The sequence below is a fragment of the Pipistrellus kuhlii genome, unplaced genomic scaffold (genome assembly GCF_014108245.1).
Source record: "Pipistrellus kuhlii isolate mPipKuh1 unplaced genomic scaffold, mPipKuh1.p scaffold_m20_p_6, whole genome shotgun sequence".
Taxonomy (NCBI): domain Eukaryota; kingdom Metazoa; phylum Chordata; class Mammalia; order Chiroptera; family Vespertilionidae; genus Pipistrellus; species Pipistrellus kuhlii.
The window spans coordinates 62,865,331-62,889,289 of NW_023425562.1; the positions used below are offsets into that span (position 1 = coordinate 62,865,331).

The 23,959-nt window shown below is 38.9% G+C and overlaps 1 protein-coding gene across 6 annotated transcripts in view; it reads left to right on the forward strand.

The window, feature by feature from the left end:
• The window catches only part of LOC118707681 (SLX4 interacting protein), a 179,216-nt gene that overhangs the window by 138,941 nt on the left and 16,316 nt on the right, over window positions 1–23,959 (forward strand). For all 6 annotated transcript variants that reach the window (XM_045574873.1, XM_045574877.1, XM_036418351.2 and 3 more), the window contains 2 exons: window positions 15,772–15,849; window positions 19,058–19,143. In XM_045574873.1, the coding sequence (XP_045430829.1) occupies window positions 15,772–15,849; window positions 19,058–19,143 (164 nt within the window). The remainder of the gene's footprint in view (window positions 1–15,771; window positions 15,850–19,057; window positions 19,144–23,959) is intronic.

Consider the following 23,959-nt stretch of genomic DNA (forward strand, 5'->3'; position numbering starts at 1 on the left):
ATGGTCTATTTGATACTTCTATGTCTCTGGATCTATTTTAGTTCATCAGTTTATGTTGTTCATTATATTCCCCATATGAGTGTAATCATGTGATATTTATCTTTCTCTGACTAGCTTATTTCACTTAGCATAATACTCTCCAGTTGCAAATGGTAAGAATTCCTTCTTTTTTACAGCAGGGTAGTATTCCATTGCGTAGACGTACCGCAGTTTTTTTAATCTACTCATCTGCTGATGGGCACTTAGGCTGTTTCCAAATCTTAACTATTATAAATTGTGCCGCTATAAACATAGGGATGTATATGTCCTTTCTGATTGTTGTTTCTGGTTTCTTGGAATATATTCCTAGAAGTGGGATTATTGGATTGAATGGGAGATCCATTTTTAGTTTTTTGAGGAAACTCCATACTGTTTTCCACAGTGGCTGCAGCAGTCTGCCTTCCCACCAGCAGTGCAAGAGGGTTCCTTTTTTCTCCACTTGTCGTTTGTTGAGTTGTTGAAGATAGCCATTCTGACAGGTGTAAGATGGTACCTCATTGTCATTTTGATTTGCATCTCTGGGATGATCAGTGACTTGGAGCATGTTTTCATATGTCTATTGGCCTTCTGTATGTCCTCTTTCATAAGGGGTCTATTTAGGTCTTTTGCCCATTTTTTGGTTGGATTGTTCATCTTCCTTTTGTTAAATTGTATGAGTTCCCTATAAATTTTGGAGATTAAACCCTTATCGGATATAACATTGGCAAATACGTTCTCCCATGCAGTGGGCTTTCTTATTGTTTGTTGATGGGTTCTTTTGCTATGCAGAAGCTTTTTATTTTAATGTAGTCCCATTTGTTTATTTTCTCCTTAGCTTCCATTGTCCTAGGAGCTAATATCAGTAAAAATATTGCTATGACATATGTCTGATATTTTGCTGCCTATGGATTCTTCTTGATTTTTATGATTTCCTGTCTTACGTTTAAGTCCTTTATCCATTTTGAGTTTATTTTTGTGAATGGTGTAGGTTGGTGGTCCATTTTTATTTTTTTGCATGTATCTTTCCAATTTTCCCAATACCATTTATTTGAAAAGACTGTCTTAACTCCATTGTATGCTCTTGCCACCTTTGTCAAATATTAATTGAGCATAATGGCTTGGGTCAATTTCTCAGTTCTCTGTTCTGTTCCATTGGTCTATATGTCTGTTTTTGTGCCAGTACCAGCCAGTTTTAAGAACAGTAGCTTTGTAATATAGCTTGATATCTGGTATTGTAATCCCTTCCAATTGCTCTTCTTTCTTGGGATTGCTGCAGCTATTCAGGGTCTTTTCTTATTCCAGATGGATTTTCGGAGCCTTTGTTCTAGATCTGTGAAGTATGCCATTGGTATTAATGTGAAGTTATTGGTTCTATTGAAAGGACAATACTGTGCTTACTTAAGGCTTAAAAAAAATGAAAGCTTTACCACCACTTATTTGATCATTCTTGTTTAGGTTTTCTTATCATTGTTATCTACTTAGAAAAATTATTCTAAAGATTATAATTACGATTCACAACATAACAAACAATACTTTTGCATTTCTTGTAAAATATTATTTTCAAAGTTAGCAAATTAGAAAAGCAAGCTTTAATTGTGATTTATATTCTGAGAATTAGGAAGAAGGATATTAACACAAATATTTAAAAGAAAAAAATGCATTACATTTAATGTTTTCATCTAATGATGATATTTCTTTTTAAAAATTAAGCCCTCTTCAAAAGAATGTTCACTTTCAATTCTAAACTTAATAGAAATTTTAAGTACATACAACAATGGAATCACATGATGAATCCCTACCTATCCATCACCTCGGGTCACATTTTTAACATATGGCCAATTTTATTTCATTTTATACTCTCACCTGCTTTTTCCTGCCTACTCTTCCCCATATTGTTTTAAACTAAATCATGGATATCATCTTATTTTACATATAAAAGACTCAATATATACAGCTCTGAAAGATAAAGTTTTTTTCAATGATCAAAGTACCACTGAGAAAAAATTTCTCTGAATATATCTTTTCAATTCTTTTATATAGTTGGATTGTTCAAATCATAGTGTAGAAATGGTTGGTCCATGCATTCATTTTATTTAGTTTATTCTCTTTACCTTAAATCAGCCATTTTCAACCTTTTTCATCTCATGGTGCATATAAACTAATTACTAAAATTCTGTGGCACACAAAAAAATGTATTATTTTTGCTGATCTAAAAGAAAATAGGTATAATTTTGATTCTTTCACACAGGATAGCTATTGTGATATTGACTGTCATTTTTTTATTTGACAATCTAAGAGAGAAGAGGTCAGTGCCCGTGACTAAAGAACCAGGTATTTCATGTTTTTAAAATTCTTTGAAGCACACCAGCAGAAAATCGCTGCCATAGATGAATATCTCTTTGAACCTGGGAGAACGCCCCTCCGGTTTTGATTTTTTTTTCTTGCTGTTTACTGATTGAAGAAACTGGGTCAAGTGTCCTCTGGAATTTCCCACATTTGGGGTTTGGCTGGCTGCATCTGCATGGTGGTATTAACATATTCTTCCAGCCCCTGTATTTCCTGTAAACTGTAGTTAGATCCACAGGCTTGATGAGGTCAGGTCCCTTGTTGTTGCTTCTTGTGCAAGAATACTTTGTGGTAGATGGAGTGTATTTCCTGTTGCATCTCATTGGGCAGCACATAATGCCTCTCTTTACTTTCATATTATCTGTATCTGATAAAAATGATGTTTCTGTTTTATGGTCTTTTTTATTAATCTGTATTTTAGACTTGTTTATTTTATATTGATATATTATCAGTAAATACTTTGTAAGCAAAACAAAACTTAAAAGACCCCTTTACATATTCTTTTAAACTTTGCCTCTTTCAGGCAGGTAAGAATATCAAGATAGTGTTTAGAAATAGTAAAACCTGAATTAATGTGAGGAAATGTGAGAGCTGATTTAGCACCTTAAAATTAAGATCTAAGTCATTGCTTTCCTATTTAATTTTTACATGTGAACAAGTCATATATTTATATGAAATCCAAGGACTTGTGGAAGGTAAAAAACGAAAAGTATGTGGTGATTTCTTTTATGTGTGGAAAGGAAGGTTAACAGGCTTTTTAAAAAGAGAGAGAGAGAGAAGAAAACAAAGAAGGAATGAGACCTGTTCTTTGAAATCCTCCAGAGGTGTAATATATAATAATTGAGCTAATATGCATTGGCTTCTCTTAAATTGCCTTGGTAGTTTGGGCCTTGAGTGCCTTAGAAATTAACTTTCTTCCCATGCTTCTTCACTGTTGCTATAGCACTCTTGCTAAAGGCCTATTTGTTTGTGTTTAAGGAACTAGGGCAATTTCTCTCTTACATTCACTTCAGAGCTTGCACTTTGTTTTAGTCTTATAAGAACTCTGTGAAGTACCACCACTATGCTAGCCAAGACTCTTGCTACTAATTTTCCTATTATTTTACCAGGAATAAATAAGAGTTAGAGCAGTTACTTCCATATACATCATAATCCCTTGAGCTCTTTAAAAAGAATGCAGTTCTCTGGCACCTACCCCAGATCTACATCAGCTTCCCCGGTAATGGGGATACAGGAATCTGTTGTAAAAGACCCTAGCTCTGGACATTCAAGCTCCCCAAGGGTCTTAGATATAGGCAATGGACTCATGATTTGGAATTGGGAAGACTCTGTACTAGCAGATGGTTACTTGAACTTCATAGTGGTTTATTAAATGACTGGAAGAGACAGTAGAATTGATGATAAACTTTGGAAATATTTAATGTCTTCATCTGTGACTTGTGTGAATGCATCGAAAATGGGAGAAAGACCTTGACCTAGTACCTTATAAAATGGGTTTCAAATCCCAAAAATCTGTGACAATACTGAGAGGAATGTTTATTAAACAAATGAAGAATAAAAAATATAGAACAGAAAACAGGCTGCATTTACATCAGAAGAGAAAGCATGGCTGGCATGTCATGAAGGACAGAGCCACTATAAGGTACTAAACACAAATCTGTAATCCGGTGCCTATTGAGAAAGCCAACACAGGAGTGTGGCTTGGGAGAAACACACAATGTGCTTTCTTTAATTTAATAGCCCCCCTGAAGCTGTTAAATTAGAGTTGTTGTTTTCTTGTATTTATTTTTTTCTGGAATAGGATATGGCAATATTGTATCAGTCAGGGTGGCAAATTAGGACAGGAGAAAACAGATCCAGCATAAGAAAAATCAGAGTTTAAGGAGAACAGTAAAAAGGCATTGGAGGCAGGAATCAAAATGAAAATGACTGATAACTTTCCACAATTGGTGAAGGATGTATTCTCTGGTTTAAGAAAGCTCAACAGATCCCAGCAAAATAAAAAATTTTAAAAAGGTTTTAAACGTGTGTAGTAAACTGCCAAAAAAAAAAAAAAAAATCAATCAATTAACAATTTGAATGGAAGCCAAAACATTGGAACGATTTCTTCAAGGTGCTGAGAAAAAATAATTGTCAACCTAGAATTCTATATTCTGTGAAATTGTTTTTTAAGACTGGAGGTGAAATAAAGGCATTTCAGATTATAGAAAGCTGGGAAAGTTTGCTAGTCACCAAACTTCATTGAAGAGCTTCCAAAGGATGTTCTCCAGGAAGCAGGACATGCTCTCAAAGAAGAGGACTGAGAGACAGTCAGTTGGTGAACGAAGAACAAGATAAGCATGTATTATAGATGCAGCTAAACAAAAATGAATAATTTATAGGATTTATAAAAATCAGAAAAAAACTAAAATCCTGGAAAGTATTAGCCGATATGTAGTGGGGCCAAGGTATGGATAATGGAATTAAAGCATTCTTAGTTCTTGATTTTTTTTGCAGGGGGATAAAAATGTAGACTAATTTTTAACTTCTTAGGTCAAATATGAATGTTCAAAGTTATAATAGCCCGGCCAGCTTCGCTCAGTGTTTAAGTGTCAGCCTATGAACCAGAAGGCTGTGGTTCAATTCCAGTCAGGGCACATGTGCAGTTTGTGGGCTCGATCCCCAGTGTGGTGTATGCAGGAAACAGCTGATCAGTGTTTCTCATCATTGATGTTTCTGTCTCTCTTTCCCTTGCCCTTCCTTTAGAAATCAATAAAAATATACAAAACATATATACTTAAAAATTACAGTGTAAGCACTGCAAGAATAGGAAGAGATGATAAAAATTTCAGAGTAGAAGTAGGAAATGGAATGAAGGAAGGAAAAACAAATAAACCAACCCAAATTATGGCAATAAAAGATCTAAAAAAGAACACATAGAAAATGAAATAACAAAATAATTACTAGATATTAACCCATATTTATTGATAATCCCAGACAAATATTGTAAGACTAGATTGTTAAAAAAAAAAATTTTGTGTGCAATTTAAAAATCTCTTTTTACATCCTAAAATGTAAAACCTAAGAAAGGTCAAAAGTGAAAGGAAGAAAAAGGGTTTATCAGATAAATACTACTGAAAAGAAAGCTAGAACAGATACATTAGCATCAAATAAAAAACTTTAAGGGAGAGAACATTACAGATAAAGATAAAGAAGACCACTGAATATTGATTAAAGGTCCAATTCATTGAAGATATAACAATTCTAAACCTATATACAAGTAATCCAATTTCTAAAAATATCATGCAAAATGGATAAAACTAAAGAGAAATTGATAAGTATACCATTATAAAGAGAGATTTCAACCCATTCTCATTAATTGATCAAGCAGATAAAAAAGATATAGAAGGTTTGATCAAAACAAATAATAAGCTTGAAGTAATGAACATAATTTGAACACTGAACTCAATCAGAGAATGCCCATTTTTATCAAACATACAGAAATATTTTATTTGGACTGCACAGTATATTTTTAAAATTTGAATTCATTGCTAATTTAAAATCTGGGAGGTTTCACTTAAAAATTTGCAACTTTTCTGGAAAGGACCCAAATCTGGTACCCTATGCCCTAGTTTTCAATCAGCTGATGGCTGGAGTTCAGGAAGCACCACCTCCTTTAAACCAGGTGTGTGCTTTCTCTAGTTTTTCTAGTCAGGACATAGCCTTTTCCTGTTATCTCTGAAGCTTTGAAGTTTGCCCCTCAATTCAGATGGTAAAGGAAAAATTGAGTTACACATGGTAGGTGTGGCATCTTCTCATTTGACATTTTAGTGTTACTTTTAAAAAGGTGGTTGACAGAGTGGAAGGGTGTGGGGAGAAGTAGAAAAGGGTAAAGGGGTCATATACATGGTAATGGATGGGATTTGACTTTCTGTGGTGAATGAATAATGCAATATTCAGATGATGTATCATAGAATTGTACACTAGAAACTTATATAATCTTATTAACCATCATCACCCCCATTGAGTTTAATAATATTAAAAAACTAACTCTGGGAAGGGAGGGCATGTATGGGGGGGGGGGGCAATGGTATATGTACAGAGATAATAATTTAATAAAAAAAAATTAAAAAAACAACAACAAAAAACTAGAGGCCCAGTACACAAAATTTGTGTACTTGCAGGGGGAAGAGTGGATCCCTCAGCCTGGCCTGCACCTTCTCACAGTCTGGGAGCCCTCAGGGGATGTCTGACTGCTGGCTTAGGCCCGTTCCCCTAAGCCGTCAGTCGGACATCGTTAGTGCTGCAGTGGAGGTGGGAGAGGCTGTGAGCCCAGCTTGTGGCTGAGCAGAGTTCCCTCTTTGGGAGCACACTGACAACCAGAGGGCAGCTCCTGCATTAAGTGTCTGCCTCCTGGTGGACAGTGTACATCATAGTGATCAGTCGTTCTGCCGTTCAGTCAATTTGCATATTATTATATAGGATATGCATGCTTTAAATATGGTCCTGGCTCACAAGTGGGAAGTGGACTAGATGATTCTCCAAGATCTTTTTTGTGCTGTGATTCCGTGATTCTGTTAGAATAGTCAGTGTTTCCTGAAGTCTTTCTCCTTCCTTCCCCTGGCTGCTGGCACTGCCTTTGCTCTGGCCAGAGCCACCTTTTCGCTCAGACTCACTGATGCAAATTCATTGGGGGTAATGATGGTTAACACTGTGGTTATATTAAATTCATTGGGGATGATGATGGTTAACCCCGTGATTCTGTTAGAATAGTCAGTGTTAACTGAGGCCTTTCTCCCTGCACACGATTAGAGAATCTCAGAGTTGGAATGAACCTCTGCAAGACAGGAAAGCCACCAGGATTTCACCCAATGTTCCCCATCTTAGGCACAGGAAGTTTGAAAGCTGTTTCAGAGGAGCTTGCTTGAACAGCCAGCAGTTAAAAACAAACAGCTACCTCATGTACAAAGTTTAATTAAAAAGCTGTTCCTTTTATGCATAGTTATTTAAAGACTAGAGGCCTGATGCATGAAGATTTGTGCAAGAATGGGCCTTCCTTCCCCTGGCTGCCAGCACTGCCTTCGCTCTGGCTAGAGCCTCCTTTCTGACTTCCCACACTGCCCAGAGGCCCTGAGTGGCTGGTGCGGTGCAGAACGCCTGCGTTTTGGCCACTCGAAGCCTGTGTATGCAAATTAACCCACCATCTTTGTTGGATTAATTTGCATATCACTCCTGATAGGCTGGTGAGCGTCATGAAGGTATATTCAATTTGCCTCTTACTCTTTTATTAGTGTAAATGAGTGAAGGGTTTTGGAGATAATTTTGAATTTTATAATTACACAGTATTATGCCCATTATTATGCATGGTCTGGCAGAGTTATTATAGTGGGAACCATCATTTTGAATATCAGTTCATCTGTGCTTGCCTATGATCTAAGCATGGTTTTTATATTTAATGTTAAGGACATACTTTTACAAAAAAAAAAAAATAGTAGGAAAGTGATATGGGAAAGAAATCTGAAGTGACAATTTCTGAATTTGTTTTATTCAAATTTTTGTCTTCTCTGAGAAGCTTTCTCATTCTGTGTTATCACTCTGTGATGGATCCTATAGATAATAAGATTAATAACACATGTGGTCAGTGATATTACATACAAAGTCAGTGAGGTGAAAGGCAGAAAATGTGTTTTTCTAAGTAAATTTGGCCTCAAGTAATTATTTTGTTTACAGGTTTCTTTTTTTCATGGAGCTTACCAGTCTGCCCCATTTGTTTTGGCATCAAAGAAACATAGCTTTATTGTGACTCAGAGTCCAGTACTGTCCTTATTTAAGGACATGAAATGCCCTCTCAAGGGAACCTTTTTGGAATCTTTGACTGTTTTGGGTAATAAGTGAAATTTTTAGGCCAGGAGCAAAGAGTCCACTTAGCTACCCAAATTGTTTCCCAATTGTGGCCTCCTACTGGGATCCTGTGTGTGAAACTTACAAAAGGACTCTTGTTTTTTGGTTCTCCCAGAACAACCCTTCAACCCCACCATCACCAGCAATGGTGAAGGTCATACTTATGCCTATATATGTTTCAAAGGTCACCATCAAGGCTTTTTCAAAAGTTCTGCATCACACTTAGCCTTCTTTACTTTCTAAACTTTCCTTTTCTTTACCCTTGGTCTCCTGATAAGGACAGGTATAACTCCTAGTGGACACAATTTCAAAACTACTGAGTTATAACTTCATTCTTTCTGACCAAAATAGCTTTAAAACATTCATATTCTTCATCTTTTAAATATTTTGTATATTACTGGTAAATATCAGCTTCTTCCATCCTACCTTCTTATTAAATCTCACCCACATCTTCAGATAGAGAATGAGAACTGACTCATGACCTCAGACTGGACACAGCCACAAATCTGAACTGTCTGGCATGCAGAACCAAGCTGCTTCCAGGTCAGCACCCAGTCATCTGATTGTCACCAAGTGGCCTTCCTTAAAACAAGTATGAGACCACAACCCAATCCACTTAGGTAAAGCTTACCTTTGCTAAAAACTTAAGTATCTGTAAACTTAAGATCTAATTCTGTGTTCTAGACTTAGAATTATAATTATAGCTTCAGTCTAAATCTGCCAGTTTCCTGCAGTAGTTAAAGAAGTAAGTCTTCAAAATTAATAAATGGCTGCCTTCAGAAAGAGCAGACAACCTTGAACATTTATATTTAGGCAACTGAAATTAAACATATATATTCTAATCCTGAATTGGGGTGGGGAGGGGTCATTTAGCTTCTTGAAAATGTCAAAGTTATGGAAAAAAAACAAAAAACAACAAAACATTACAGAAGGTTTAAAACACATAACCAAATGCACTGCATAATATTTCATTTGATCTTAGTTCAGGAGAAAAATCAGCAATATACATTTTGGGGATAGTTTGAGAAATTTGAATATGGGTTAGTTTTTTGATTGAGCAATAATGTCATGCTCAGTTGTGATTACAGTATTTTGATGACGTAGGAGACTGTCCTTCCTGTTTGGAAGTCTATGCTTCCATATTTAGGAGTAAAGTGTCATGATGTCTGTCTTGAAATGGCTTATCAAATATGTTAAGAAATATTACAAAATATTATCCATTGTTGGGTTTATATGGTGAATTTTAGAGTATTAGTGGTACTAATTTCCTACTTTTCTGGATGTTTGAAATTTTTCTTGATTGTGAATGATGATACTGTTGACACAGTCACCTCAAGGAGAGAAGTATTATGGGACACTGGGGGTCTTCTTGAGCCTGCCTTGTGGTTGGGGAAATCACCACATGGTGGTGGGTGGAGCACACTGTGAAGTGGTGCTCACCTGCCAGGCCACCTGGAGGCATTTTCCCAGGCTCCCTGTGAATGACCTCATTACAGCCATGGGAGAGGGCTTTCCACCATACTACAACCCCCCCCCCCCCCCCCCACGCAGCCGTGGGGAGGCTCAGGTCTCCTTGGCCGTAAGTCCCCTGGAAAACAAGTGAGGTGGATAGCTTTACAGCAAAATCACCATGTTGGACGTTTGCTCTCAGTGTCTTGGGATTATGAACTATAACAAACCCCCCAAATGACCACTCCCTTAAAATGTACTGTTCATTGGAGCACAATATGACTTAAAACTAATTTACTGCCTTGCTAAGCCAGGATGGAATTTGTTCAACTCCATATACTGTGTTCTTTTGCTATTATTGTTTTTACCTATTTAGAGGCTCTGAGTTTTTCATAAGCCATTTTGGAGTCATTTATTTTAGAATATGAAATGAAATATCGGCAGAACTCCAATTTGTCCTTATACATGAATCACCTTTCTTCCTTTCACGCATATTACTGACTCCCCCTCCTCTCTCTTTTTTCTTGGATAAAGTTCTTTGGTGAATAAGTAGGTGAGCCAGAAGAAAGTTAATGTGGGCCCTAGCTGGGTTGCCTCAATGGATAGAGCATCGGCCTGTAGACCAAAGGGCCAGGTTTGATTCCTGTGAAAGGCACGCACCTTGATTGCAGGCTCCTCTTGGGCCCTGGTCAGGGCACGTGGAAGAGGCAACCAATCGATGTTTCTCTCTCACACATATATTTCTGTCTTTCTATTTCTCTTTCATTTTCTCTAAAAGATTAATGGGAAAGTACCTTCAGGTGAGGATTAACAGCAACAACAACAAAAAGATACTGCCAATAAAATGTTAATTTATTAAAAGAAAAAGAAAGAAAGATAATGTGGCAACTGGTTATTTTGGGCTTCTTGGTGGGTTGAGAGATTGTATTATAGAAAAGTGGAGAGAAACAGTGCTTTACAAATCATGAAATGCAGGAAGCATAGGGACTTTGGAGGATGCTTAGAGGCAGGGTAGAGGATGGACTCTTGCTTGTGCTGGACATCTTGTGACATTAACAGTGCAGGAATATAAATTCTTTCTAGAAATACATAGACCTGAAGATTCTTGGTGGAAAGATGCTTCCACAACAAAGCTGTCCTCCCTTTAACCTCAATTTCTTTTGTTTCTAAAGCCAGTCTTTTCAGACTTAGGAAGACTATAATAATTACTAGCAAGAAGGCAGGTATACTTAAATATGATTTACAAGTGCCTCAAAATCTTGGAATACCATTATCAAGGTGTTTTCAAATGAAAAGTATATCAATTTTATTTTCATTTTGCTCCCCCACCACCCCAGCCATCATCACCAGCCTCACTATCTCCTACTAACAGGAGATCTGTGCCTTTAGAACATCATTGTAGCAAGCTGGGAGCTGGTGCTCCTAGAAGGAAAGCAAAGGGTCTCCTGTATTCTCTGCCAAGTTGCTATTTAACTTTAAAAAATAGTGGAACTTTGCTTCAGCCCTGAGTAAGTACAAAAATCTCAGTGGCCTACTGAACTCTGCGCTGTCATTAAAGAGCAAAGATAGAAGATTATCGACACTATCACTGCCTGTTATCAATAGATAAATGAAATACTTTTCCCTAAGGACTCCATTTCAGTCTGTTTCACCAGCAGTGATTTATCTTTATGTCAAAATGAGAGGCTGGTGCATGAATTTGTGCACAGGGCAGGGGTGGGGGCTACCGTGGGAGGTTGGCCAGCCAGGGGAGGGACCATGGGAGGTTGGCCACCGCCCATGAGGAAGGAGCTGGCCCTCTTCCCCCCCTGGGAAAGGGACTGCATCCATCACCACGTACCCCTGATTCCCCATCCCAACCCCGGCCAGAAGGCCATGGCGGGATTGGGAGAAGAGGTGATGCCATGCGGGCATGGAAGGAATGGACGCTGATGCTTCCCTCAGTGCCCACCAGTACGTGTTTCCCTGCCACCACCCCCCCCACACACACACTGCCGCACCACTACCATGGTGGGTGGGCAGTCCCCAGGGAAGGGAGAGGACAGGAGTGAGACAGACCCTTGTGTCGAAGGCTGACTTTCAATAGATCGCAGGGAGAGAGCTGCTCTACTATATACAAAACCCCAACTCAAGAGCTGGTAATCTACAAATGGTTTAGCAACAGGGGATGATGGGGACAGGCTGGCTGGGGGGAGGGACCATGGGAGATTGACTGTGGGAGTGCACTGACCACCAGGGGGAAGCTCCTGTGTTGCATGTCTGCCCCCTGGTGGTCAGTGCGCATCATAGTGACTGGACGACCCGTCGTTCTGTTCAGTCATAGCAGTTACTTAGGCTTGTATATATATAGATTTGTTTGCCGTAAGAACTGGCACAAGGATCTATTGTATTCAATCTCTCTTTAAGTTTCTCTTTAAGCAATAAACTTTCCTATGGCCATGGGAATTTGGAATAAGCAAGTGCAAAAATTCTTTTACATGTTAAATTTGCCACTTCTATTTTAGGGGCCACCAGGCAGGTTTTTCCATGGAACCCAAACCAAGAGACCAGTTTAGGAATGATTCCTTTTAACATAATTCTATCCTGAGGGAGGGGAGTATAAGGGGGAAGGTTTTCATAAATTCAGTTCTGCTAATAATTCCAGTAATAAATCACTTAGTTAGAATTATTCTTATACTGCTTTATTGTTCTATAGGGGAATGTGCCATGTTGGAACTTTATTGTTCAGCTGATCAAGTAAGATTTAGTTATCACTCAAGAGGTATCTCCAGATACCAGGCTTCCTGAACTCATAGCTGTAGCTTCTATAGTCACCTTTAAATTTAGCCTCTTCCTAATAATAATATTTATTGTTAGAGATTTTATACAGGGAATATTTTTAAAATTTCAAACATGTCATCTAAAACTTAATCACTAAGAACTATAAGCATTAAGTATGACCTGCCAACAAAGGCAGAATGAGTTAGGTATTGCTTTTAAAAAATATACGTATACTTCAACAGGTTACTTTATTTATTTATTTATTTATTTATTTATTTATTTATTTATTTACTTATTTATTTACTTATTTATAATTCTTTATTGTTTAAAGTATTACATATGTCTCCTTAACCCCCTTGACGTCTCCCCTGCCACTGCCACTCCCAAGCACATGCCCTCACCTCCCCAGTGTCCGTGTCCATTGGTTATACTTTATGCATGCATAAAGTCCTTTTGTTGATCTCTTACCCACCCTCTCTCTCCCCTGCCTCCCTTCTGAAATTTAGTCTGTTCAATCTGTCTGTGTTTCTGGATCTATTTTTGTTCATCAGTTTATATTGTTCATTATATTCCACATATGATAGAGATCATGTGGTATTTATCTTTCTCTGACTGGCTTATTTCACTTAGCATAATGCTCTCCATGTCCATCTATGCTGTTGCAAATGGTAAGAGTTCTTTCTTTTTTACAGCAGCATAGTATTCCATTGTATAGATGTACCACAGTTTTTAAATTTACTTATCTGTTGATGGGAACTTAGGCTGTTTCCAAATCTTAGCTATTGTAAATTGTGCTGCTATAAACATTGGGGTACATGGTATTATTTTTTTTTATTCAGTCCTTTGGAAGATATACATGATAGATCTTATTATTAATTATTATTATTATTATTATTATTATATCCTTATCCAAGGACATGTTTATTGATTTTTTAGAGGGAGTGGAAAGGGGATAGAGGAAGGGAGGGAAGGAAGGAAGGAAGGAAGGGGAGGGGAGAGAGAGAGAGAGAGAGAGAGAGAGAGAGAGAGAGAAAGAAAGATCAACCAGCCACCTTCCTTATGCGCCCTGACTGGGGATTGAAGCTGCAACCTGGGTATGTGCCCTGACCGGAAATCAAACCAGTAGCCTTCTGACAGGCAACACTCCAACCGAGTTACCTGGCCAGGACTAGATCACTATGTTTTAAATCACTTTTAAAGTTTTCTATGTGTGTGTGAATCTCAAATTGTAAAGGACTTCTCTCCTGCAATATCCCTCACCTCAGTAGTAGTACAAATAAACAGATATGGTGGTCACTTCCACTTTCTCAGTGACCTGAGGAATGAAGTATTTGTTTAGAAACACTCAGGATAATGCCAACGGTTTGCATATTTTGACAGGGTAAGCAGAGAAAACATGTGATCAAAATGCAATCTGTTTGAAGTGTGTTAGGAAAAAATTCATCTCAGTTAATTTGTAGATTACCCCATCATAGATGTCACTATTATTTTGTAATCCCTGTGACTAAAGCAATTGTGCTGTCAGAACCATATTTACGTAGACAGAACATCAAGTCTGTGGTCACTGGTGTTCCTGATCTTTCTACAGGAGTGCTAGAAGGCTACCAAATGTAAAAGTGGAAACTTCTTTGTGTTCTTTATCATGTACAAGTTATTTCAACACATTTAGAGTCATGGACTTTGGAGAAGCTGATGGTCTTGGAGACTACCTCTTACAACTCCTGGCTTCTCCAATTTTGTGGATAAAATGTTATCTCTGAGGTTGTTTTAGAACTTGAGGCTTCTTACCCCTCTTTGGCAGGCCTTTCATTTCTGGTTCTTCCACCAAGTATTCCACCATGTGAATGGGAACATTTTTATTTAATCTCAGTAAAGTCATCGAACAGAGTAGTTTATAACTGGATGGGGGCTGGCAGGGGAGGGAGGAATGGAGAGAGGAGGGAAGGGAAGGGAACCGAAGGGGAGGAGAGAGGAGAGGAAGGAGGAGGAAAGGAGGGAGGAAAGGAATGAAGATGAGAGGGAGGGAGGAAGGGAGGGAGGGAGAGAAGGAATGAAGAAGGGAGGAAAGGAGGGAGGGAGGGAGGGAAGGACTTGCTTGTATTTTCTGTGTGTGCATCACCTGAAATTCTGTTGCCACCCTATAAGATGAATGGCGATATCTCCATTTTCATAGATGGGATGAACTCCTTTGGACCAGGCTTCTTTCACTTAACATTATGCTTGTGAGATTTATTTCTGATATGGCCTGTATTTGTAGCTCATTCATTTTTAGGGACAGTGTAGTATTTCACTGTGTCGCTATCCCCTCCTTCCCCCTTCTTTTTTACTAAAAACTTCTATTGATGGATATTCATATTGGTTCCAGATTGAGACTATTATAAAAAGTGTTATTATGAACACCTGTATATTCATGCTTAAGTTCTGCTAAAGATATTAAAGCAGATATTTAAAGTGGCTGTACCAATTTGTACTTCTTTCAACAGGGTATGTGAAATCTAGTTTGCCCATATTTTTTTTTAAAATATATTTTATTACTTTTTCACAGAGAGGAGGAGAGAGGGATAGAGAGTTAGAAACATTGATGAGAGAGAATAATCGATTAGCTGCCTCTTGCACACCCCCTACTGGGGATGTGCCCGTAACCAAGGTACATGCCTTTGCCCGGAATCGAACCCAGGACCTTTCAGTCCGCAGGCCGACGCTCTATCCACTGAGCCAAACCGGTCCTGGCAAGTTTGCCCATATTCTTGCCTGTACTTGATGTCTTAGTTTTTTTCATTTAGGTCATTCTAATGAATTAAAGAATTTACTTTTTTTTTTCCCCTCACATTTTTCCCCCCATTTCATCCTATTAGTATATAAATGTTTTGCTATACTTGATTTAGAATAACTTATTTATAGCCAAATATACACATTTTCAAATAGGTATTAAATGATTCTTTTTGTGAGCTCATAAATAATGAGCTTCAGAAGGTGGCCAAGATCTATGTATTAACTCAGCCTGAATTAATGGCCCCATGTGAAGGGCCTGGTTTTTAGGCCTCTGTCAGACCTCCTTATTTATTCCACTTTATAGATAAAGTGACTGAGCCATTTCAGGGACTAGGGACCATCCCAGGTGCTATGGCCAGGCCTCCTAGAAGAGCCAAGATTTTAATGTTCACTCCTTTCTCTCAAGTGAGGTCCTTTATTGATTCTTGTACTCTTTCATTTGCTAAATAATTATTGAATACATACTGGATGGCAGGCACTGGACTTGGCCCAGGGGACTCAGTGCAAACAAGCTTCTAACCTAATGAATCCTCTTTCACTTTACAGGTTATGGCTTTCAAATCTCAGCCTATTTCCTCAAGAGAGGGATACGCCTTCGCTGCTTTGGGGGTTCACAGAGTCCTGGTAAGAAACTGATTTCTTGGGTTGTCAGGCATTTTGCACAGCTAGCTTGCCCTTGAAAGGGGATGTAATTAAGGAATGATGATCCCTACCTGCTTTGTTATCTTTATGAAATTGAAGTACTAAGTAAGAGTATTTCCAAAATATGTGATTATTTCTTTTTCCATTTTTGCTGTTTATTGCCTGCCTGAGAACAGTTAGCTGGGCCACACTACACTGTGCTTTTCTGCTGCATCTCAGCACTTTCATTGAGCTTCCCGGCAGGCAAACTATGAATCACTTCATCATTGTTTGTGCACACTGAGGCCCTAGGATGTGGAGCAAGTGTGTGCACAAGAAAATGCTTTCCCAGCCTTTCCTAGGTGTGTGACCAGGCCAGCTTCCCCCCCATTTTCCCCAAGTCAAGATGTCCACTGAGGAAATGATGTTAAACTCATCCAGCCAACAACAATAAAGTCAGATGCTAACGACTATTCTCAAAGTTGATCTGAGCATTGGAAAGAAAATCTAGTTCAACTTCCATGCATGATTTTAGTATATAAGCTATGAAACAGGGACTTCAAGGTTTTCTCTTGGAATCTTCACAATTATCCGTAATTTCTCAACTTTCAGTGTCACTTGACTATATTACTCTCTTAATGGGTCTGTCCATGTTACTCAGTTCTCTTAGTAATATATGCCAGTTAACCTCTATCTGTTAAATGCAGCCTAGCTACCCTTTCTGGTGGGGGTGGCTGTTGCCTAAATCTTTACTTTATTTAAATACTACAGGCCCGGTGGTGTGTCCCTCAGCTTAGCCTGCACCCTCTCAAATCTGAGACCTTTCGAGGGATGTCTGACTGCCCGTCAGACATCTCTTAGGCAGTCAGACATCTCTCTCACAATCCAGGACTGCTGACTCCCAACTGCTCGCTTGTCTGCCTTCCTGATTGCTGCTAACTGCTAATGCCTGCCAGCCTGATCACCCCCTAACTGCTCCCCTGCCAGCCTGATTGCCCCCAACTGCCCTCCCCTGCAGGCCTGGTCCCCCTCCAATGCCCTCCTCTTCAGGCCTGGTCCCTTTCAACTGCCCTCCTATGCTGGCCTGATCGCCCACAGTTGTCCTCCCTTGCAGGCCTGGTCCCTCCCAACTGCCTCCCCTGCTGGCCATCTTGTGGCAGCCAGGCCATCTTGTGTTCACACGGGGGCAAACATCTTTGACTACTGGGGGAAGCCATCATGTGTGTTGGAGTGACAGTCAGTTTGCATACTATTTTATTAGATAGGATTAAAGTAATGAAAATCTCAAATATGACCTAATTAGAGTAAAGGGATACAGTTGCTTTCTATTTGCACAACACCTGGCACCAAAATGTTCTATCCTTATTTTTTAGAGGAAGAAAGGGAAGAACAGAACAGAGGAATTATTTGATAGAATGATTAACTTTGAATTCTGGTTCTGATCCACTAATAATTGATATAACTGATCATTTTGAATTTTAATTCCGGTCCTCCAACAAGTTGTATTTCAGTGTTAATGATATTGGGGAGAGGGAGAGTGCCAAATAATACATTTTATGGTTCAGTTTCCCTTTCCATAAAGTGGGAAGCCAGACACCACTTATTACAATAGGATATTTTAAGAATTAATGAATAAATACTAGCTGCTTTGATAATTTTGGTTTTCTGGCTTTTCAAAGCTCATTTCTGGCCACCTGGCCATCTATGGTATCCATGAGGGGTCAAAGTATGCCCAGAATTCTAGAAATGGAGGTTTTTATATGAGCAAGACTAATGGGGATAAGACTAGAACTACAGATTAGGTCCCATCATAGAGGGTTTTGGATATTTTCATAGTATGTGGTGGCCTTAAGGAGCCATGATAGGAGTTTGAGCACAGTAAATGGAGTTGTTTTTTAGAACTGTTAATCTGCTTGCACTTAGTAGAATAAATTGGGATAGGAAAGAGTAGTCACCAGGGAGATAGCAGTGGTCCAGGTTAGAGGTAGAGAGCTGTTACTGGAATATCAGCTCATTGGGATTTTGCTATAATTGAACGAAGCCAAGTGTGAAAGGTGTAAATTGTGTTTTAAGTTCTGTGTTTGCATAATTGACACCTTCCTGCTAGGCCTCCAAGTACATCAGATTGAGATATGCTATTAATTTAGTCAGTGCCTTCACATTGTCATTCATTGTTGGGAATGTGCAATGTATATAAAAGGCTTCACTTATCTGATTCACATCTGTCTTTTAAAAGAATTGGACACATCAAAGAGAGAAGTTTTCTCTTTTAGAAAAATGGCTTTATTTCTGTCATAAATGTGATACATGTGTATTATAAATATTCTAGCAGTACAACCAAGTATAGAGAAGGGAGGAGAAGACCCTCCCCAGCCACTCAGAAAATACATCGTTAGTATCAGCTAAACATCACTTCAGACATCACTCCAGAGATAGGTGGAGGCTGGGTAGGTGGGTAGGTGGGGTGGATAAATGGATGGATGGGCTGACTGATGGACGGACAGATGAGAGAAATAGAGACACAGATAGCATTTATCATTTTATATTCCTTTCATTGAATGTTGAGTTCAGTTCTGTGATTCTTTCAGCCTTCCCCACCCAGAAGTCTTTTGCTTTAAGAGGCTATAATAATTAGATTACTGTAACTGGTGTAGTTGTATCATCTTTACTATTGCATATTTAACCACTTCCTTTTAATAATTTGATCACTAATTCCCAATTAATGAAACTGCTGTTCTCATAGCCTGATTCAGATTGAGAGTTTGCCCTCCATTTTAGGGCTTCTCTAAGACCAGTTAACCAAGGATATGATAGACAAACTAATAAGAATGTTCACAAGTCACATTTTCAGATTTTATCTAATATTCTTCCTTGTCCTATGTAAGTCTGCCCACACATTAGAAACATTGATCCTGTTTCCCAAATGTAAGTTCTGAACAGAACACAGCAAACTGACACACCCTGTCTGGGGGTTTCATGTGATAGAATGGTCCAAGGGCTCAGATGGACCTATTTGCAGCCTCCTCTGCATTCCCTAAAGCTTTGTGCATGCCCTGCCCTATTGTCGGCAAACACAGAAAGGTGGGGAGGGGATATTTGTGTCTCATACATAATATGCTTATTGCTGTAACTTACAAATCTGGGATCACCCAGTTCTGTGTTCATAGGTTTTTGATGCCTTTAGTAATTTGGTTTTCTTCATTTTATACAGAACTTCGTGTATTCCCTGATAGATTTGTGGTCTGTGTAAGTCAGCTTGCATTCAGCTGTGATCTTTCAAGGCAGAATGAAGAATTGGTATGTATGAAAAAATTCTATAAGCAAATCTGCTTAAATATTGAATTATTGTAAATATTTTTAAAGTATTTTTTCTTGTTGTGATTTGGCTATTGATCACTTAATGTATGTCTTAAGGGACATACATTAAGTGATCAATATGTACTACCTGTTTTGCTTGATACTATTAAGACCACTTGGAAATTTAGTTTGATCAGGAATATTTTTTTCCATATCCATTTTAAATGAGAAAGCAACATTTTATAAAAACTGTGATGGTGTTTAGGATAGTATTTAAATGAAATAAAGCAAAGTCTTTAAATGAAATAAAGCAAAATCCACATGTTTCCACTGGAAGCTTTCATTGGGGTCAGTGGCTTTTGAATTTTATTCCATGGTGAATCACTGACATTTTCATGAGAACCAGTACTTTTCCCCAGTGTGTTATTTCTTAGCTGATAGGGTTCATTTTCTTTTTCTTTTCTCATGCTAAGTCTTAAGCTCCATCACATCCTGTTACTCTTTCATTGGAGATCACTATTCAGACAAGTAGATATAGAAAACTTCAGTAATATTGCACTGGAGAGAGTCTCTTTGTATGTGAGTGTGTGTATTTTCTTGCTGGCCACACAACCAGTCTATCTGAACTTATTTCTATACAAACCTTTTCATGTTTTTGGATATATGTTGTAAAACTTTAACAGATGAAAAAAAATCTAGCTGACATTAACCTGGATATGAAGTATATGACATGATTATGCTTCTAAAATAATTTATGGGATTATTAATTTACCCTTTATGTTTATTTCTAATACATTTGAAATTTGGCCCATACCGTCTAAAAACAACTTCTTATCTCATCTTAAGTAAATACTTAGGGAGAGTATTTTAGAGGCAATAAGGGTTAATGGAGACCCAGAAAAAGTAAAAGGCAGAGAACTTATATTTAAATGTAGGTGCTTCATTTGAAGCAAATACACGCATCAGAAAAGCCAACATGAACCTAATTTCTTCATATATCAATAAAACTCTGAAGCAAATTTGGTGAAAAGCATTAAAATTTTATAGTTTGTAATATTTTTAGAATTTTAATTTTTTAGTAAATTAATAAATACTAAAAGTAATGCTATTGGCAAACAAGTATATTATAATACTAGAGGCCTGGTGCATGAAATTCATGTGTGGGGGGGTGTCCCTTAGCCCAGCATGCACCCTCTCCAATCTTGGACATTCCTCTCACAATCTAGGACTGCTGGCTTCCAACCGCTCACCTTCCTGCCAAGCCTGATCACCCCTTAACTGCTCCCCATCCAGTCTGATTAACACCTAACAGCTCCCCTGCTGCCCTATTGCCCCCAGCTGCCCTCCCCTGCTGGCCTGATCTCACCCCCAACTGCCCTCCCCTGCTGGCCTGATTGCCTCTAATTGCCCTCCCCTGCAGGCCTGATCTCACCCCTAACTACCCTCCTCTGCTGGCCAATTTGGTTCTGATTAGTCAGTTTCTATGCCAGTCAGTGTCAAAAGCTCCGCCTCTTAGGCAGACATTGGATTCTCACAGTTGACCAGATTTTGTTCTGATTGCTCAGTTTTTATGCCAGTATCGAAAGCTCCACCTCCTATGCAGCCATTGGCTCTTCACACTTCACACAGATTTGGTTCTGAATGTTTGGTTTCTATGTCAGTCAGCGTCTGTGGGCCTATCAGAAAGCTGAGGCTGATAAGCCCTGGTGGAGGCCTAGAGAAAAATGGAGGTGCGGCTGCTGGCCATGCCCAGAAAGAAAGAGAAAGGCAAGTGCTGATCAACAGCTACCAAAGAGGCTACAGATCAGAACCTGCTTATCTCTTCAGACCTCTCTCCAGGCCTGATTCGCAGCCCCCTAAGCAGTCAGTGCTGGGTCACCGCGCCTGCTGCCATAGCAGTCAGTGCTGGGTTGCAACTGCAAGACTAACTTCCAGTTTGTTGAGCCTCCAGTTGTGATGGACCCAGGGTTTTTATATGTTAGGATAACTTAACTAACTCAAAGCAATGAAGAAATTGACCTATGGTTTAAGAAAACAATTAAGTGTACTAGAAAGTATCATTTATTTTAGATGGGATACAGAATAAATGAGATCTTGTATGATATATGATATTGATACTTAAATTATTAAGGTTGAATTAAAACATCTCAGTACAACTGAAATACTATCTTCCTTAGGGGCACTGATATTTATACAGATATAAGTTTTCTATAGCTGCTGTCATATAAGTCCTATAATCTTAAGGACTTTCTAAATGTTAAGAATTTTCATTCTTACAAGTTAACTAGTCTGAGCCTTTTACTTGAGCCAGTACAGGTTTTGTTGTTTGTTTGTTTTTATCTTCAGAATGTTCTGATATCTAGTGATAATACTATCAGAGTCCACCAAGTTAGCTTATAAGAAATACGCCATTTACATCATGAGGATCTTTCACTGTTTTGAGTAATTCTCTTAGATGTGGTTAGACCTTGTCTCTTCAGCTGCCCTTTCTTCCCACCTCTGACCATATCTTCACTCATTTTCCATCCGCACCCACACAAGTCAACTAAGCCTGATGCAGCTCCATCCCTGGACACAGGCTCTGTGTACCTGTGCTTGGCCTTCTCACCTGTACATTCTCCCTTCTCACAGGCCTCCAGTCTACCACCTTTCAAGCTTGTCCCTATAAACAATAAAATATCCAGGTCAAGCAGATGGACCATCCAGCTAACCACAAAACAGTCCTTCCACTACACTTGTCTTAGAACTCTATCTTCATTGATATTTGCCTCTGCAGAGCCCTCCTGTCCCATCTATTTAAGGGTCAATAAGTAGCCCTTCCCTCCCAGAGTTGCCTTCTGTGCAGAGGTGGCATGCTTATTCCCTTATATTCTAGTAGTTCAGTTGCCCAAAGCCAGTGATGCCCCGTTCTCTCTCCTGTGAGTATTCTCTGAACTTCTATTTTCTATAGAGCTTTGAAATCTTTTATCAGTTTACATTGCTGTTTGCCACAGGGCAGGATCCACCTCATTTTCTCTTGGTAGTTATTCTCAAGGATCATCTCACTAGGCAAGGTCTGGGGGATTGGCTTCCTCAGGAGCCGTATTGGAGGTACTTCTTTGGCAATAAGCTTCAGTTACTTTCCTATAACTGCTTATTGAACTCTCTTTCCAGCTACAGAAGGCGTGAGCCAGTACCGAGCCGCTGCCTGGGCACCTTACTCATGCTGTAGCCTTGAGTCGCAGATTCCCTTTCCTTCGTTTTTTTCTTCTATCCTTTTGGTCCTCGGTGTCTAAGTGACAGTTGGTGGGGAAATCTGGGAGAGCCTATTCAGAACTGCTGTGCACAAGGAAGCCAGCTGCACACAGCTCCTCATTCTTAAAAAGGCGGCTGCACAAAAGAACCGCTATTGCAGACAAAGCAGTACAAAGGGAGTGATCCCCCTCTTTGGAGGGAGAGGTGCAGAATGAGTACAGCCATGCTGCCCCCTGACCCCTGCAGCTCCAGGGAGGTCTGTTCCCCACTGTCCACGGAGGGACACTGGTGCAGGGAGCTACCTCATGTTGCAATAGCTCCACACCGCGTGCTCTTGTGCCAGGGATGTGGGAATTGTGATGTGTATTTTGGGAAGAAAGGGCATTATTATGAGATGAGTCATTGTATTTTTCTTACTACAGTTTCTCATAAGAAATCTTGAAGCTCTTGTAGGTTCAATTTTTGACCTATCACTAGAAATGGAGCTGGGGAGTCATTTCGGGAGTTTGTACCTTTCTCTTTTTTTTTTTCTTTTCTTTTTTTTCTCCTCCCTCTCCTTCTTTCCCTTAGAAATATGAAGAGCATGGAATAGAATTTCTTAGCTTTATTTCATTCCAATAATATTCTCTTTCATATTCACAAATCCAAGTCCCTGTGTAGAAACTTCTTTCTCATATGTAAAGCCTAGGAACCTTTGGGAAATTCAGAATTATTTATTATTTTCATTACTTTTTTATTAAAATAAATAACCAATAATAACCAAAGCAGTAACTTTACAAAGTAATAATTTATTGTTAAATAACCACAAATTATTTATATATGTGTGTATCTGGAACATTTCAGGTTCAGCATAAAGCTACTGTCTCACAGAGCATTGCTTACAGCCACTCCTAGTCTCCTGAGACCCTTCCCATCTGTTCTTACCATCCCCTTTTACATAATTTGCTGAATACTGGCTGTATGCTAGGAGCTCTGGTGGGCCCTGGGGCAACTAAGAAAAATAAAAAAGTGCTCTTACTCTCAAGGAGCTTACAGTTGGGCAGATCAAGGGCACTGAAGGTTATTCTCGTGACCTAAAAATGTAATTCAAACAAGAGCCTCATTTTTTTTTCTTAAAGATGTATCCATTCTGAACCTTCCTGGTTCAATTGGGTCCTGTCTGCCCTTTAGAAGCCAAGTCCAAAATTCTAAGTTACCTTCTTTTAAACTTAAGCTGTAAGAGTCTGATTCTTCTGGAAATTTAAAACGTGACAAGTGAATCTGCACAGAAGATATTTAGGTTCATGTGTGTTGTGCCCAGTCTGTGAAAATAACAGTCAAGATTGGGCAGAAGTACCGCAGCCACACAGCCCTGTGTCCTCGCTGTGGCATCACGTAGTTGGGATTACCGGCACGTCCTGACCAGCACTTAACTGAACACATCTCTTAAATCACACTACTTTTTAACACTAAAGAATTCTCCCTCTAGTTTAGGAGTATATAATTGAAATGAAAATGAGACTAAAGAAGCAATAAACTACCCTGGCCTGGGTTATTTTTAGCTTGGCTTTCGTGTTTTTCAGCTGTGCGTAATTGAGCCTCT